General features: G+C 48.9%; 1 protein-coding gene across 1 annotated transcript in view; it reads left to right on the top strand.

Annotated features, from left to right (window-relative positions):
- The first annotated feature begins 220 nt into the window (after window positions 1–220).
- The window catches only part of CCDC69 (coiled-coil domain containing 69), a 35,406-nt gene continuing 18,026 nt past the window's right edge, over window positions 221–17,600 (top strand). Inside the window, exons 1-2 of the mRNA XM_086412507.1 lie at window positions 221–384; window positions 15,827–15,896. Of these exons, the coding sequence (XP_086268633.1) occupies window positions 337–384; window positions 15,827–15,896 (118 nt within the window). The 5' untranslated portion in view covers window positions 221–336. The remainder of the gene's footprint in view (window positions 385–15,826; window positions 15,897–17,600) is intronic.

Below are 17,600 nucleotides of genomic sequence, written 5' to 3'. Positions count from 1 at the left end.
TAGCCTTTTCTCTGCTGCGAGTCTGGAAAGAAATCCATTGTTCATTGGGACCTTTTCGGCCCTGACCCGAGTTTTCTGTCATTTACTAAGTTTCTGATCACCTGTCTCAGGCGGCAGCGCAGCGAGCCCCACGGGCTTCCCTGAGGCCCTGCTTTTCGGGTATTTACGGCACACGGCCGCCCCAGCTCCGGCTCAAGTCTGCGCTTCCAGGTTCAGTTTCAGGGTCTCGCCGGCTGCCCCGGCCGGCGGGCGCCAAGCGGGCAGCGGGGCTTGGACGGCAGGGTTCTCCGGGGGCCCCAGAGTTGGGAGGCGGAGTCCGGGAGCCCCCGGAGGAGGATGGGCTGCGGACACAGCAGACTGAGCTGCTGCAAACCCCCCAAAAAGGTAAAGGGCGCCGGCGGAGAAGTTTGCCTTCGGAAAGGAAGGCGGGTGCGGAACCGCTCCGCTGCTGGGGACCCAGGGCGCCCCGGGTGTACTGGGGATGCCGGGCTGTGAACACTTAGAGGCCGGCAGGCAGGGAGGCGGGTAAGGCTCGGCCGGGCAGCTCTCTCTTCCTGATCCAGGGCTGAGCCACGCGGGGCAGCCGAGTTTACAAACACAGCCCCAGGGCCGGGACAGGCAACTGATCCCAGCTGGCGGAGGTGGGAACTGTCTAGCAGCAGCTGCAGCAGGTGCCCTTTTCCGTTGGTCAGGCGCTGCTCGCTTTGTGGCCATGGACGTTTGACTTGACCTCTCTGGGCCTTTGGCTTTCCTACCATTAAGAGGCAGATTCTCTCTAGGGCCGCTACTTGCGCGGCAGAATGGCCCACAGATTTACATCATCGGCATCACCTAGGACTTGCAGAATCTCGGGCTGTGTTCCCGACGTGCTTAAATAGAACTTGTCTTTTAATAAGATGCCCAGGTGACTACAATACGCTTTAAAGTTTGACAAGCGCTGGCCTAGAGCCTCTTCAGGCCCTAGAGCCGGTGCATGTGGGCTGTCCGCGGGGGAGCTGGGAGGGGCAGACCAGGGAGGAGATTTGCGGCCTTCTGCTGCCCTTCCCTCCCTTCCTGTCGCTCCCCCAAGGGGCCTCCGAGCTGGGTTAGGGCCCAGGAGACACTACTCGGGTTTCTAGCAGTGGGACCAGCTGCCCCTTGGGTTCTGACAAGCCCAGAAGGTCAGAGCCTAAAGCCAGAGGATAACCTGAGGCACAGAGAGGGAAGGGCGGACCCTCAAGTCCTGAGCCTTCTTCTTACTTCAGTCAGGTGGGAAGAGGTGGTCCTAGGAACTTGAAGATCAGTCCCCTGAGGCCCCGAGAGGCCCCACACTGTGACACTATTCAGTAATTTTTCACTGAACTTGAGCCTCTGCTGCTTTGCTTGCGCCTGAGCCCAAGCTTTTCTGCCTGTTGGGCATGCAGTACTGTCCCGAACCTGGATGATTCTATTTCTGCTCTGTGCCTAGTCCAGGGAGAAGGACTTTTGTCCCAAGTACAGCGCCTTCCCCCTTATCCTTGCTCCTCCTTAATTCCCAATTCAAAATACCTCATGGAGCTTTGACCCAGAAGCCCTCCTGTCTTCCTGGCTCCAAGAGGGAAACTGAGGCTTGCCTCCATCCGTGGAAGCAGAAGTCTGGCTGATGGGATGATGAACAGATACACCTGAGACCTGCCTGAGACTTATAACAAAGCTGGTGATCGATTCTCAGTGTTAATCCTGGCTCTGCCACAAACATGCCCATAGTGCTCTCTGTGCCTCAGTTTCTCCCTCTATATGGACAGGGAGGGCTTTGAGCAGGGTGATTTCTAGGAGTCAGAGAGCCTGTGTTCTCTGCACCTGTGTTAACCACTCAGCTTGCAAAGTCCGCCAAGGGTGAATTCCATCTACTCGGTGGCGGGAAGAGACTGGAGTAGCCCTGTTCCAGGCCTTGACTCTTCGGTAGTCTGGGAAAGGAGCCCACAGTGAGCAAGGATTCCCCTGCCTGTCTGAGAGCCTTGCCAGCTGTCCCTGTCCATCCCTGGCACAGCCTGAACTGGACCCCCTGTCCCAAGCTGTGAAGGAAGGGCAAGTACAGTCAGCAGAGACTATCCCAGAGGGAAAGGACCTTGGGTACCACCTGTGCTGATGCACGCAACATGCAGCTGGGAGGTTAAAGCCTGGAGAGGGAAGGGTCTTGACTGAGGTCAGAGAACAACTTAGAGCAGAACCCAAATTCCCAATCCCCAAGCCCCGTGTCCTTTGTCTCTGCCCCTACTCAGTGCTTCCAGTGGCTTCTTGTTGATTCCAAAGCCCTTTGGCATTAAAGCCTTTGCCCTGTTGCCTCAGAGCAGCCTGGCTTGCCTTTCTGCCCCGTCAGTGCCAGGCTCCTGCCCCTGAGTGGCAGGATTTATAAGCTGATTTTGTTTAAAGTTCATGGTAGTTTCCATCCCTCTGTGCTATGCTTCTGCCTGGTTTCTCATCCAGGTGACAACCCCTAAAAGGCCTAAACGTCCAAGCTCACCCCCAGCAGGTTGTCAGCCCCCTAGGAGAGAGGAAACCTCTGAGGATGGGATGTACAAAAATGAGCTCAGACCCCCGGAGGCTCAAGTCACGACAACAATGACTCACCCTGAATGGCAGTTTACAGGGTACTTTCACATCCTGCCGACCTCACTAAAGCCTGGAAGTCAGGCTGAGCTGTGGGATCTTCTCCACTTTATAGATGAGGAGACTGAGGTTCAGGGAGGAGTGATGTCATTCAGTAGGTTGGTAGCCAAACCATGTAATGGAGCCTGGTTTTTCTGCCCTCCCCGTTGGTACTTACTGCCTTGCACAGAGCCCAGAGCTGGTGCCTCCTAAATATTTGAGTGTGAATAAGGGCCACATCAGAGCTGGACTAGAAGTTAACCCAGTGTGCAGCAGGAGTATCTCATCTATCCTTGAGAGACACAGGATGGCCTCTTGGCTGAGGGCTGGGCATGCCTTGGCTGGGTGATGAAGGTTTGGTAGGAATGACCCAGTTGAGGCAGAGAGGACAGCCTGAGTGGAAGCTGAGCCGAAGAAGCAGAGTGATGGTGCTGGTTGCGGAGAGTGGGAGTGGCCAGCCGTGAGGAATGAGGCCAGGGCTTTCAGGGGGGACTTGCCCAGCTAGGGATAGGGGCTTGACCACTAGGACTTCTCAAGGTCCCTTCCAGGGGCCAGGCCCTAAGGGTTTGCTGAGTCCTGTGGTTGGCAGTGCCAGTAGCCTTAGCTGGCCAGCTGTCCTAGACCCCACTGAGAGGCCTGACCTGGGGCCAAGTGTTACTGGGACTTTTGGTGACAAGTTGAAATCCTGGTGAAAAAATGAGTGGAGATCCCTAGCAGGTTGGGTGTAGATACTGAAGAATCATCTGTGTGATATGGTCCTTCCTAAACCCTTTTTAACAAAGACTATGGCTGTTGTGGCCACATCAGGAGGATGTGGGAGAAGGCCAGACAGAGAGGGCGTGGCCAAGGAAACAAGCCCTCCGTGGACTTGCCTATAGGATGACATGGAGGTTTTTAGGGCCCTTCCATCCCCCAAAAGTTACCAGCCCCATCTGGGCCAAGGTGGGAAGGGAGACCTAGCGCCTCATGGTCAACCCTCTGAATGTGCCTCGTGTGGCCCAGGGTTCAGAGCTTTGGCTCTGGCCCCCATGCCACAGCCCTGAGCACCACACCTGAGACCTGGGCTCAGTACTGCTCCAGAGCGGGGCCTCGGGCAACAGGTTCTCTGGGGTCAGTATCCCTTCATGAGTGCTTCCAGGCAGCAGGCCAGGTGAAAGAGGCAGAGATACAGAAGTGAAAGACATGGAAGTTTGGCATGGGCACAACTAATTCCAAAACAAAACCGTGGACACTAAGGGCCTGGGCTTTAGCACTGAGTCCACGTATTCATTTATTGGAGCATCCCTGGTGGCTCAGTGGTAAAGAACGCCTGCCAGTGCAGAGAAGCAGGTCCAATCCTTGGGTCAGGAAGATCCCCTGGAGGAGGAAATGGCAACCCGCTCCAGTATTCTTGCCTGAAAAATCCCGAGGACAGAGGAGCCTGGGGGGCTACAGTCCATAGGATTGCCAAGAGTTGGACACAACTGAGTGCCTGAGCACATTCATTTATTAACTCTGCTCTCCAGACTCTGGGCCAGGTGCCACTTCAGTCCTGGCACCATCGTGGACCCATTAAGTGACCCTGGAAGGAATTTGGGTTTTCCATGCCTCGATTTCCTCATCTGTAAAATAGACGTGATGTAGCTCCTGAGTCATAGGGTTCTGAGATTAGATGAAAGAATGCATGTGGTAGAGTCCCTGGTACACTGACTGGTTAGCAGGGAATGTAGGTGAGGGACATCACCACCTGGATTGGACCCAAGGAAAGCAAAAGGGATGCGGGAGAAGGCGGCCATGAATGTACTTGGAAGGCCGTTTGGGGTTGTGAAGATAAAGTCTGGAGCCTGGCCACTGCCTTCCAGCCTCTGAAGTGTTGTCAAGCGGCATGGAGTGCAACCTGGTTCTCTGTTGACTCCAGAATGCAGATTGTGGCCAGTGAGGGGAAGCTAAGGGGAGCCAGATTCTACTCACCAGGAAGAAGGGTAGTGAGTTCCCCATCCTGGAGGAGTTCAAGCAGAGGTCAGATGTGATTGCGACAGAAATAGAAGGGGGGCGGGGAGGAATAGAAGAGGTGTTGCTAACCTCGGAGTAGGAAGTACTAAGATTCCACTCGACACCTAATTATTGTGATTATTCATAATGTTTGAGGCAAAATTTAAAATTTGGTAAAATATAAAGAAATTTTAAAATAGTTTTTAACCCCACCATGAAGAGATCACCTCTATGTACACTTTAGTGTCATTTTTCTTCTGTTTTTCCTCACTAGTATGCTATATGTGAGTGTGACTATTTTTGTAGAACTAGGGATATATTTTAAACGATTATATTATATTAATAGTTATTGGGGTGACTAAAAAGTTTGTAACATCTTACAGAGAAACCTGAACAAACTTTATGACCAATCCTATACCTAATATTTTGCTGGGGGCAGTCTCGCATGTTAAAAGTCTGTGGAAATGTGATTTTTAATGGCCATCTAAGGTTCTGTGGATGTTCTGTGGCTTTTTTAACCAGTTTGGACACTTGGTTATTTACACTCTCCACTCCTACCCTTGTTATTCATGAGTATCCTTGTGTTATCATCCTAATCCTGGGAGAGTGTGCCTTTTGGTTGAAGGGAAGAGGTGGGGGGAGGGAAGGCCTCCAGAGAAGAGATGGCATCTTGGCTGGGTTCTGAAGGTGGGTGGGGGCCAAACACTTGTATCAGGGTGACTGGGGTACACAAGATGCAGGGTCCCTAACACCTGATCCGTAGGAGTAGGGCAAACTTGAATTTTTAACTCATTTTAGACATAGGGTCTGTGAAAGAAAATGGCCTTTGCAAGGCACTGAGCCCCCTGTCCCAAACACTGTGGGGACACTCGTGTGTATGTGGCTTCTAAGCTAGTGAGTTTTGCCCAGCTCAGTTCAGTCACTCAATTGTGTCCAACTCTTTGTGACATCATGGACTGCAGCATGCCAGGCCTCCCTGTCCATCACCAACTCCTGGAGCTTACTCAAACTCATGTCCATTGAGTTGGTGATGCCATCCAAGCATCTCATCCTCTGTCATCCCCTTCTCCCGCCATCAATCTTTCCCAGCATTGGGGTCTTTTCAAATGAGTCAGCTCTTTGCATCAGGTGGCCAAAGTATTGGAGTTTCAGCTTCAACATCAGTCCTTCCAATGAATATTCAGGACTGATTTCCTTTAGGAATGACTCCTTGCAGTCCAAGGGACTCTCAAGAGTCTTTTCCAACACCACAGTTCAGAAGCATCGATTCTTCGGTGCTCAGCTTTCTTTATAGTCCAACTCTCACATCCATACATGACTACTGGGAAAACCATAGCTTTGACTAGATGGACCTTTGTTGGCAAAGTAATGTCTCTGCTTTGTAATATGCTGTCTAGGTTGGTCATAGCTTTTCTTCCAAGGAGCAAACGTCTTTCAATTTTTTGGTTGCAATCACCATCTGCAGTGACTTTGGAGCCCAAAAAAATAGAGTCTGTCACTGTTTCCACTGTTTTCCCATCTATTTGCTATGAAGTGATGGGACCAGATGCCATGATCTTTTATGTAGCTTCAGTAATTTAGACCTTTATCTAGGTATGAAGTGAAGTGAAAGTCACTCAGTCATATCCAACTCTTTGCTACCCCATGGTCTATACAGTCCATGGAATTCTCCAGGCTAGAATACTGGAGTGGGTAGACTTCACCTTCTCCAGGGGATCTTCCCAGCCCAAGAATTGAACCCAGGTCTCCCTCATTGCAGGCAGATTCTTTACTAACTGAGCCACCAGGGAAGCCCTGGTTTTTGCCCAACCCACAATATAATGTCCTCTCATCCCAGTTAAAGCCAATACAAGCTTTCATACGTATGTGCTGTGACATATATAGGTCTGACAGAGGGACGAACCAGGACTCCACCGCAGGCAGAGAGAACGAGCAAGAGAAAATGAGAAAAATCCATCCATCTTTAGCATAGATACATCTAAATCTCTCCATCACCTGCAGACAAGCCATGTGACTTCTCTCACCAGGTAAATGTGAATCCCTAAAAATCATTTATCTTGTGTCACTTTATTTTCAAGACTGAATCTTCCAGAATATCTAGGCCAAACGCCTCATAATACATCCATCCCACACATCCCACATCCCATGCTTTCTCCCCAGATAAGTGATGTACAGACTGGCCTACTTCCAATTCTTCTTCCCCCCCCCGGGAGTGAAGTTCTTTTTCAGAGTGTACAACAAACTTTGTCGTTCCTCCTCCACCCTGTGAACTCTACCCCCCTCCTTGAGGAAACAGCTGTGACATCAGAAAAGTTACCTGTAGTGGGCTAAATAGTGTCCCCCCACCCAACTCATGTACACCCAGGACCTGTGAGTATGACCTTATTAGAAACAGGGCTTTTGCAGATGTAATCCGTCAAGATGAGGTCATACTGGGGGATGGTGGGCTTTAGTCCAAGGACTGATGTCCTTGTGAGAGGAAGGGAATGTGGACAGAGAAGCACGGGAGAAGGCCATGTGCTGACAGAAGCAGAGATGGTAGTGATGCGTCTGCAAGCCAGGGGACGCCAAGGGTTGCTGCGACCACCAGAAGCTAGGAAGGACGGATGGAGCAGAAATTCCCTCAGAGCCTCCAGACTGACCCGATCCACCTGACACCTTGACTCTGGACTTCTCGCCTCCAGAACTGGAAGAGAAGAAATTTCTGTTGTTTTAAGTCACCAACTGCATGGCAATTTGTTACAGCAGCCCTAGGAGATGTATATATTTTATTAATTCCCCACCCTCTCTAACCCCTTCCTGACCTGGCCACCGGTTGAAATGGGCAGGGGAGACCCAGTGCCTCTTCTTTGGCAGCAAAGTAGGGAGCACGGCACACAAGGAGGTGCTTGGACACGGCCCCAGTGCTTTCAGACCAGCTGCAGCATCTGCAGGGGAAAGACCACTGGGCCGGGGGTCAAGAGTGGATCCTAGTCCTTCCTGGTTCACTAACTTGCTGTGTGATCGCTACCCAGGCCTTGACCTCCCCACCTGTAAAATGACGCCCTTGGCTGCTTTTAGGTTCCAAGAGAGGTATTGATTCTGTCTGCTGTTCATTTCTTTGTACATGAGTCAAACTTGAATACTCCGTTGTTTTAAAAATTCTAAGAACTTAGGCAAAACTGCGGCTCCCCCTCCTTGACCACAGTAATTCTAGTCTTTTCTCCAGAGATGATGACTGACTGCCCTTGGTGTGTGCTTTTCTAGGTAGTTTTTCCTCTGCATGTTTGTACCATAGAAATCATTTATTTTGCTATTGATATTCTACCAAACAACTTTCCACCTTTGTTGGTAAATACCTACTTTGTTTTTTTAAACAGATGAGTGGCCTTGCATAGTGTCATGTATGGATATGGAGCCAATGCCCCATTGTAGATGTGAGGCTGGTTTCCAGTGTTTCCCTGTTCTAAGTGACCCTGCCCCAAGCACCCTGCAGGGGCCGTCGTCCTCACTAATGGATGCCTCTTTCTCTGCTGGCAGTTCTGAGGCAGGGCGCTTGCCGCCTGTACTTTGCGTGGTGGCTGCTGGGCTATGTCCTCCTCTTCTCTAGGCACTCCAGTCCCCCCTTTTACAGCTTCCCCACAGGGGCTGCTCAAGAACAGAGGGTGGTCTGAAGGGTTCAGGACACTCCCCCCGCAGGCCCTCCTGAGCAAGTACCCCTCCTGCCTTGTCCTGCAGAGAAGCCCTCTGCATGAGGGGGCTGATCGCTGAGTGTGTGCAGCCACCAGCCCTGCTGTGCTGGGAACCAGCTAGCATGACAGGACTGATGGAGGGTGAGGTGTCAGAATGAACTCACTCTGCCGCTTCTTTTGCGTCCATAGCATATCAAGGCTAGAAGGGCCATGATGTATCCCATTGCCCAACTCCATGCCAGAGAGAGGAGGAAACAGAAGCCCAGAGAGGGGAGGGTGCTCCCCCAAGGTCACACAGCAAGCAAGTAGCAAGTCAGGGCCCTGACTCTGGACTCACACTGCGGGGTTTCCCATTGGGTTGGTGAGACAGGCGGATATCCGGCCGTGTGTCTGCGTCCTCAGCCTGTCTCTTCTCCCGTGGTGGCTACTAACACCACTTTCTGTCCTGCTAATTCAGGGTCCTTCTCCCTGATCGGCTGACCCAAATGCCAGAAATGCTGCTGAGTGCTTCTGCCAGCTCTGGCCCCTCCCAGGAGATCAGAGGAGGCAGACCCATGCGAGGCTGATACAGGACAGGAGAAGGTGGGCTGTAGGGAGGAAGGAAGGGCTATGGTGTATTGGAAACCCTTCCCTAGGCCTCAGTCTCTCATCCGTGCAGGAGGGGCTGGGCCCTGCGCTCACTGTCTGGCCTGGGCGGTCTCAGCAGGTGCTTGGGGGGAAGTGGTTCTGTCCTCCCCTGAGACCTTTCATCGCCTGGTCAGACAGGAGGGATGGAGACCACATCCGCCCCTGACTCGGGGTGTTCTGGGGGCATTGCAGGTGTTTGGAGAATAGGCAGGGCCTCCTGACACAGCCGGGAAGAACCTGCGGTTGCTCCTGCCTTTCATTTGGTGGTGTGGTCACGTTGGTGTGTCCCAGGCAGGTACTGGGTGATGCTTGACACTGTAATGTGTAAAATGAACAAGTCAAAGTAAATCTTTAGCTGTCCTGGCTGCGTGAAAATAAAATCACGTTCAGGCATTACTTGGCAAAATACTTCTGCCCATCTTAGAGATGTGGAAGCTGAGGCCAGTGATTGTGGTATTCTTACCTCTGAGCCTCTGTATTCTGGGTGTGAAGGCTAACATTTCTCAACAGCTCTGAACATTTAGGCCCCGCCTTTCCTCCACCCCAGGCCCTGGAGGGAGCCCCTTGGGTCTCCGCCCCCACCTCCTTCCTGCCTCTACCCTCAGCCAATGGGCTCTGCCTGTGGTTGTTCAGATCCCGAAACCAGGGCCCCACCCATGCACGAGTCCTGACACCGGAAAGGCAGCTCTGATGTTGCAAAGGAGTGTGACCTGAGTCCCTTGAGGCTCAGAATTCCCTAAATGTTGGATTACTTGGATCAATCTGGCGTATGCACGAAGGAAAGGGAAGGGCTCTGGCTTAAGTCTGGACTCCCAGGAGGCTCTGATCCTGGTTTGTGGCCCCTCTGACAGGCCCTGCCCACTCCACCTCCGGGCCTCAGTTTTTCCATCTGGAAATAGAAGGTGGGGATTGGATAAGCTGTTTACAGGATCCCTTCCAACCCTATCTTCTGGGTCCCAGTAAGCCTTCCACAGCCAAGGAGCTGGACAGAACTACACGGCCAAGGGAATCCAGGTCTGCAGTTTATGGGGACAGTGGAGGAGCTTGGTGAACTCTCAAGGGTCCTTTGATCACTAAATTCTCTAAGCTAGTCAGGGATAATGAGGCCATAAATCACACCACTCAGTCAGAAATGCACAATGCCTGAAGGGCCATGAAAAGGATGATCGCATGATGGTCTCTAAAGCAAGGTGAGACCAAGTGTCTTCAGGAAAGGCTGTGCCATCCTCAGGGTTCGACTTCCATCCTGGTAGGATCCCGGAAGGAGAGAATAGCTGGGCAGCTTCTATCCAAGTTGCTTCTGCCTTCCTCAGTCTTTCATGGTGTAAGAAATTCCCAGCTCAAGTTTGAGGGAAGTTGAGGAGTCTGTTCCTGATGCTTTAGTATAAGACTATGAAAGTTCACCCTGAATTCAACTTGAATAATACTCAGCAGAGCCCACTGAGACTCTGATACTATTGATGGGTCTTTCATACCATCTGCACTAGCTAAACACTTTGTTTAACAGAGATATTTACTTCTTAAACGTCAAGGATATCTTACAGAATTGGATTGTTGGAGTTTAGGGACCTCTGAGATCAGTCAGTCCAACCTGCAAAATGAAGTTTGCTTCTTGCATGCTACCAGTGATGGAGAGCTCACTACTGCCAGCCCACTCCACCCTCCAAGACAGCAGCCTATCTCTGGGACCATTCTGAGATCCTTCATGTCGCACTAAAGCTTCTTAAAACCTCTAGTCCTTGGTCACCATCCTGTCCTCTGAGGTTGTGGGCCACACACTAGCAGCCTTTACCTCATGGTGGTCCTGCAGAGATTTGGAGCCAGAGTCCAGAGTCTTTGTTTTTCACATTTTTTATTTTTCAAGCCTGATCAACCATTACTAGTCCCTCCTGTTAATTTACCCTCCAAAATGCAAGCAAGGTTGAGGGGGTCTTGCCAGGACCAGTCCAAGCTTGCTGCTCTTCCCGCCGCTCTGGGTGCTGTCCTTTTGCTCTGCCTGGACTCTGTGTTTGAAACCATGTTCTGCCACAGACCAGGTTTACCTCCGGTTGACCCCAGAGCAGGGCTCTGGTCCTTAGCAAGGAGCTGGGCCCCAGAACTGTGCATGTTCCCAAGACGAAGAGGCCCTGTTTCCAGCCCTCCTGGTCAAAGGGCTGCCCTGGAGCCCATAAGGAGTGAGAAGAACCTCTGTTCCAACCCTGACCCATCAAAGAGGGTCCAGAGAGGGGACAGCACTTCCCTAAAGTCACACAGTGAAGCTGAGACCTGGGTGTGCTGGCCTTCCCCTCCTCCCAGGTCCATTCTGTGCTGCTAGCAGCCACCTCATAGTGTTCTTCTCCCAAGTTTCCATTGACACAGGAAGCCTCCAGCCCGCTTCCAGAGCTCAGCCGGATGACCCTCTCAGCCTGAGGCCTGCCCCACTCTGCTTTTGGCAGGGGAAATCCTTGTGAGCCCCTCCCAGCTCCCGTCCCTGCCCACTGTAGAGTGAACTCTGCTCCATGACCTCTGAGGAGAAAGCAGCCAAGGCCCCGCCGTGGGAATTTTCCATGCAGTAGTTGCTTATTGATTCCTGCTCAGTCCTGGGCTATGTGTCTTCAGGAGCCTCAGAATCACCTGGATGGGGTGGTAGATCGGAGCTTCCCAGACCGCACATACACCCTCCGATTCTGTAGGTCCAGAGCTGGGCCTGGGAGCTGTGTTAAGCAAGTGCTTCAGATAGTCCTGAAACAGGAGACCTTCTATTAGGCCTCAAAATCCCTAGAAATACTGTCTGGGCATCACAACAGGCATCAAATCCAAAGTCAGTTTCAAAATTGGTCCCTGTCCTCAAGGAGCCCCCTTGGATTAACAGAAGCACGGGTAACTGGGGAACTAATCGCATGGGTGTTTGAACCGGCCTGCTGATAGGAACTAACTCAGCCCTGGGGAGAGACCAAGTAGAAATTATATATGAGCTGGGCCTGGAGGCCTGAGAAATTATCGACCATATGTCATGCTGGGATGGTCTTGAGCAACTTGGGATGGTGTTGAACACATGGTTGTGCCTGTTGGGGCCAGGAGTACAGTAGGTTGTTTTTGGTTTGGTTTTGGCTTAGCAAATTGATCAACATTAAAAAAAAAAAAAAGACACTAGTCCATGTTGGCAGAGTTGTAGTAAAACTGGCCTTCTGTATGCTACTAGTAGGTTAGTTAATTGGTAGAGCCTTTTTGAAGTGTAGAGACAGTAACTTTAGATGTGTAAAAGTCTTACAATCATTATGTTCCCTAAGGCATGATTTGAAAATTTAAAAATGAAAATAATGTAAATATTCAACAGTGGAAAGTGAAAGTGTAAGTCACTCAGTCGTGTCCAACTCTTTGCAACCCCACAGACTCCACAGGCTCCTCTGTCCATGAGATTCTCCAGGCAAGAGTACGGATTGGGTTGCCATGCCCTTCTCCAGGGGATCTTCCCTACTCAGGGATCAAACCCAGGTCTCCTACATTGCAAATGAATTCTTTATCATCTGAGTCACCAGGGAAGTCCATTCAACAGTAGATTATTGATTAAATGATTAAATTCATCATACTGAAGTCATTAAAATTAATTATAAAATATTTAATGCCATGTAGTAAATGCTTATATTTAAAAAAATGAGAGGTAAGAGAATATATATAAATTCCAAAAGTGAATAAATGTGTATTCTTTATTACCCCTATATTTGGAAAAAGATGTTTATCAATATTTAAATGTTAATAGAGAGAACAGTAGCATGAGGACTATTATAATGAGTCTTTTTTAATTATTTAAAAATATTTATTTTATTTTTCAAATAGTTATTTATTCTGTGGAGTTGGGCCCTAGGTGTGGCCTGTGAAATCATGGGCTTGAGCTCTCCAGCTGGGGTGTCCCACATCCCCACATTGCAGGGACCTGGACCCCCAGGGATGTCCTAAGATGAGTCTTGAATGCCTTGATTCTGGATGGTTATCCTGGGGGCAGAGGTGCTGTCAGGATCTGGAGACTCAAGCACGAGGCCGTGTCCTGCCTAAGGTCTGGAAGCTGTTAGTGGAGAAGAGTTTTTCACCTTCCATGGTGGTTGTTTGGGAGAAGTTTATCATGAGCTTTATGATCTTATTTCAGGCAACCTGAGGCCAGTGGCAGCCTAAGCAGTCTAGCAAAGCACTGTGGTCTTAGATCCTGCCATGCTTTTTCAGATATAAAGTGATAAAAGTCATCATGCCATGTTTGAGCTGTTAGAATTATGGAGTTATAGGTGCTTTATCTTAGCTAATCCTTAAAATAACCTTGTGAGGAAATCAAGGCTTGGAGAGGCAGTGTGGTCACACAGTGTTAAATTTAATGTTTGAATCCAGATCTGGGTGATTTTAGAATCCAAGAGTTTTTTCTTTTTTTTTCCTTTTCCTTTGCTGTGTTGTGTGGCATGTCGAATCTTAGTTCTCCAACAAGGGATGAAACCCATGCCCCCTGCATTGGAAGCATGGAGTCTTAACCACTGGGCAACCAGGGAAGTCCCTAGAATCCCTGAGTTTTTAACAATACTGTTCTGGTCTCTACTCTTCTGAGACCTGGTTCTCATGCTGATTTTGACATCCAGGCCGCATATGACTGTCTTACCTCCCTGAGCTCCAGTCTCCTCCCTCGTAATAACCCTTATCTCTCAGCGCAGTTGAGAAGAGCTGAGATCAAACACTCGGAGTTTGAATACCATGGGCATTGTTGAGTGAAAGTAAGAACGCCTCACACCTCCACTTCCTCTGCAAAGGAGAAAGCGGGAGCCCAGAGGAGGGAAGAGATTTGTCCGAGTTTGTAGAAGAGCTGGAACTGGAATTCTGGAAATCTCACTCCCATAAAAACATTGACCAGATTGAGTGTAACCAGGAGTGGCAACAGGGACAAGGCCATCAACCTTTGGTGTTTGTCTGCCTCCTTCCTCCAGCCCAGGGAGAGAGGCTGGCTCCTGTCATTACCCCAGAGTCCTGTGTTGACAGCTTGTTCCTGGGCCAAGCGTCCCCTCTCCCCTGGGCGGGAAGAGATGAGACTTCACAGGGTGGGTGGAGGAGGGTGGCTGGGTTGCCAGCCACTGAACAGACCCTGGGGACCAGGACCTGGGGGAGACACTGTTTCTTGCTCAGTTTGCCAGGCTCAGTTTGCACCAGGCTCTGTGGTGGGCATTGTGGGGCAGGAACAGAAGGTTCTAGAAGCCTTCCCTTCTCATCCATCCCCAACCAGAACTATGCTTTCTAGCAGCATTTCATTCATTCTCGAGTTCAGGAAATTGTTAGTAATTTTCATTCTATTAATCACTTAATCTATTATCACAGTAAAAAATAAAGTTTTTCTTTTACAGTGGTAATTCACAATTGAACACTTTCATAGTTTTTTCATGAGTTGACTTATCTAAGTATTTTCTAAAATGAGGCTTAGACTATCTTTTTTTAAAATCAGAAAACTCTTTTGAGGTACAATTGAAAAATAACATACTATTTCAGATGTACAACCGAATGATTCAATATTTGTACACATTGTGAAATGATCACAGTAAGTCTAGCTAACATTTTAGAACATTTTGAAAAGTATACAAAACGGCTTAAATTTTTTTCTACCCCACATCTTGGTCCAGTGACCAGTGCTGGACTTTGACCAACTTTTCACATCTCTGGGGTGAAATGAGAAAATTAAAGGTGTTCATTGTGTGTAACTTTGAGTAAGATGTTATTTCTCCTTTCCTGAAAGAACTATCTCGAGCTTTCCTTAGTAGATTTTGAAAGGTTAAAATGTCTTCTATTTTATGAAATGATAGTGGTAGTCTGCAAATTATTTTTTTTCAGCATTCTTGCTTGTCAACCCATACCAAATCTCCTATTTGAAAATATTATTTATGAAAACCGAAATCTTAGAGCCACTGACACTGTTTTGTGGTATGGAAAACCCTTTTGGGATTTCCCGGGTGGCCAGTGGCTAAGACTCTGTTCCCAGTGCAGGGGGCCCAGGTTTGATGGCTGGTCAGAGAACTAGATCCCACGTGCCACAACTAAAAATTCGCATGCCGCAATGAAAGATCCTGTGTGCTGTAACTAAGGCCCAGTACAGTCAAGTAAATAAACATTAAAGAAACAATTATTTCTAAAAGTTATTAGAGAAAGCCCTTTTGCATCAGTTCTCTCCTCTGATTCAACCCCCACTGACCAAGGTTAAAGTGCTTACTAGGTATGGGTCAAATACTTGACTCTGCCAGATGTCCCCTGATCTGCCTTGATGGAATCCTCTTTTGCCTCAGCCTTCTCATTTTTAAATTGGGGGACATACATATTTCCGGGGTTCTTCTGAAGAATAGCTGAGATAGTGCCTGGTATGACCTCGCTGCAGTATTTCACCTCCAGCTGTCACATTATATACTGCCACCTCCATATAGTTGGGGAAACAGCTCTTCTAGCAGAGAAGAAGCATAGTAAAACCACGGCTTGACGTGTGATGCTCTGGCTTCACTACAGCGAACTTGCTGAAAGTTGTGGTAGCCAAGGGCCCTGAGGAAGAAGGGGAATTGTCTCTAAACTGGGGGTTGGGAAGTTTTAGATACTTAAAGGCCATAACTGGGATGAGCGGAATAGCATAACGTCTGGCCAAGTCCATGGAGAAGGAAGATAAGGGCAGGGAGGGGCCCATGGTTGGTAGCTGAGCCAAAGTACAAGAATCTAAGGAGACGTCAGCCAGCATCAAGCTCCCCCCTGAGGGGTTCCCTGGCCAAGATGAAATCCTATCTGAGAACCCCTTCCCCACAGAGCGGGTGCTGCCTTGGGACTGTGAGGAAGAAAGCCTAAGGGAACTGGGTGTAGTGCAGGGGCTGGCACAACTGGAATTCCTATCTTGCCTTTGGAAGAATTACCATAGCATCTATCCTCACATTCACCTCCGACCTTCATCCTCACTGTTATCTCATTTCTTCCAGAGGCGCCAAAGACCAGATCAGCCTCCCAAACCAGAGCCTCAGGAACTGGGTCCCCTCAATGGTGACACAGGTGAGTAGTCAGCCCTATAAATGTCCTCTCTGACATCTGTGAGGCTTCCTACTTTATAATCAACAAACACGATATGGCTATTTAATTATCTCCTGAGATTTTACTTCGGTTACTTTAATAGGAGTATCATTTCTAAGATCAGGGAGGTGATAGTTCTTCCCTGATCCTGGCTATTGCTACCACACCTGGAGTGCTGAGTTTATTTCTGAAAAGTACATTTTCAGAAAAATCTGGAAAAGGAGAGACTACAGTGGAGAAGAATCAGGTTGATGAGGAATCTGGAAACCATGTCCTTTAAGGAACAGGTAAAGAAACAGAAGATGTTGCGATAAAACACAACAGTTCTCTCCAAGTGACTCACAGAGAAGAAAGATGAGCCTTGTTCAGTGTGACCCAGAGGTCAGTACCACAGCCTGAATGTAGCCAAACACACTGGCAGAATTCAGTTCAGTCTCAAAGGAATTTTTTTTGTCTGGTTGATGCTTTAAAGTCATCAGAGCTACTGATAGAATGCGCTCTCCATCTCTGAAAGTGTTTAATTACCACCTGGAGACTATCAGGATATTGCAGATGAAGTTAAAGTACCAGATAAGCAACTGGGTCAGAATTTAGATGTTCTCCAATCTGACTATACATAAGAATTACCTGGGGTAGATTTTCAAAAATACCAATTCTGAGGCCCCACCACAGACCAACTAAATTAGGATCTCTAGGAGTGGGGCTGAAGACTCTGCATTGTTAGTTAGCTAGCTAGTTCAGTTGCTCGGTCATGTCCAGCTCTTTGTGAGCCCATGGACTGCAGCATGCCAGGCTTCCCTGCCCATCACCAAGTCCTGGAGCTTACTCAAACTCACGTCCATCATGTCAGTAATGCCATCCAACCATCTCATCCTCTGTCGTCCCCTTCTCCTCCCACCTTCAATCTTTCCCAGCATCAGGGTGTTTTCCAATGAGTCAGTTCTTTGCATCAGGTGGCCAAAGTATTGCAGTTTCAGCCTCAATATCAGTCCTTCCAATGAATATTAAGGACTGATTTCCTTTAGGATGGACTGGTTGGATCTCCTTGCTGTCCAAGGGACTCTCAAGAGTCTTTCTCCAACACCACAGTTCAAAAGCATCAATTCTTCAGCGCTCAGGTTTCTTTACAGTCCAACTCTCACATCCATACATGACTACAGGAAAAACCATAGCTTTGACGAGATGGACCTTTGTTGGCAAAGTAATGTCTCTGCTTTTGAATATGCTATCTAGGTTGGTCATAACTTTCCTTCCAAGGAGTAAGCGTCTTTTAATTTCATGGCTGCAGTCACCATCTGCAGTGATTTTGGAGCCCAGAAAAATAAAGTCTGACACTGTTTCCCCATCTATTTCCCATGAAGTGATGGGACCAGATGCCATGATCTCAGTTTTCTGAATGCTGAGCTTTAAGCCAACTTTTTCACTCTCCTCTTTCACTTTCATCAAGAGGCTCTTTAGTTCTTCTTCACTTTCTGCCATAAGGATGGTGTCATCTGCATATCTGAGGTTATCGATATTTCTCCCATCAATCTTGATCCAACTTGTGCTTCATCTAGCCAGCATTTTTCATGATGTACTCTGCATATAAATTAAATAAGCAGGGTGACAATATACAGCCTTGATGTACTCCTTTTCCTATTTGGAACCAGTCTGTTGTTCCATGTCCAGTTCTAATTGTTGCTTCCT

Source organism: Bos grunniens, chromosome 7 (genome assembly GCF_055505025.1).
Source record: "Bos grunniens cultivar Pamir isolate PY7600 chromosome 7, Bosgru_T2T1.0, whole genome shotgun sequence".
Taxonomy (NCBI): domain Eukaryota; kingdom Metazoa; phylum Chordata; class Mammalia; order Artiodactyla; family Bovidae; genus Bos; species Bos grunniens.
This window is presented reverse-complemented; position numbering and strand designations above follow the sequence as displayed.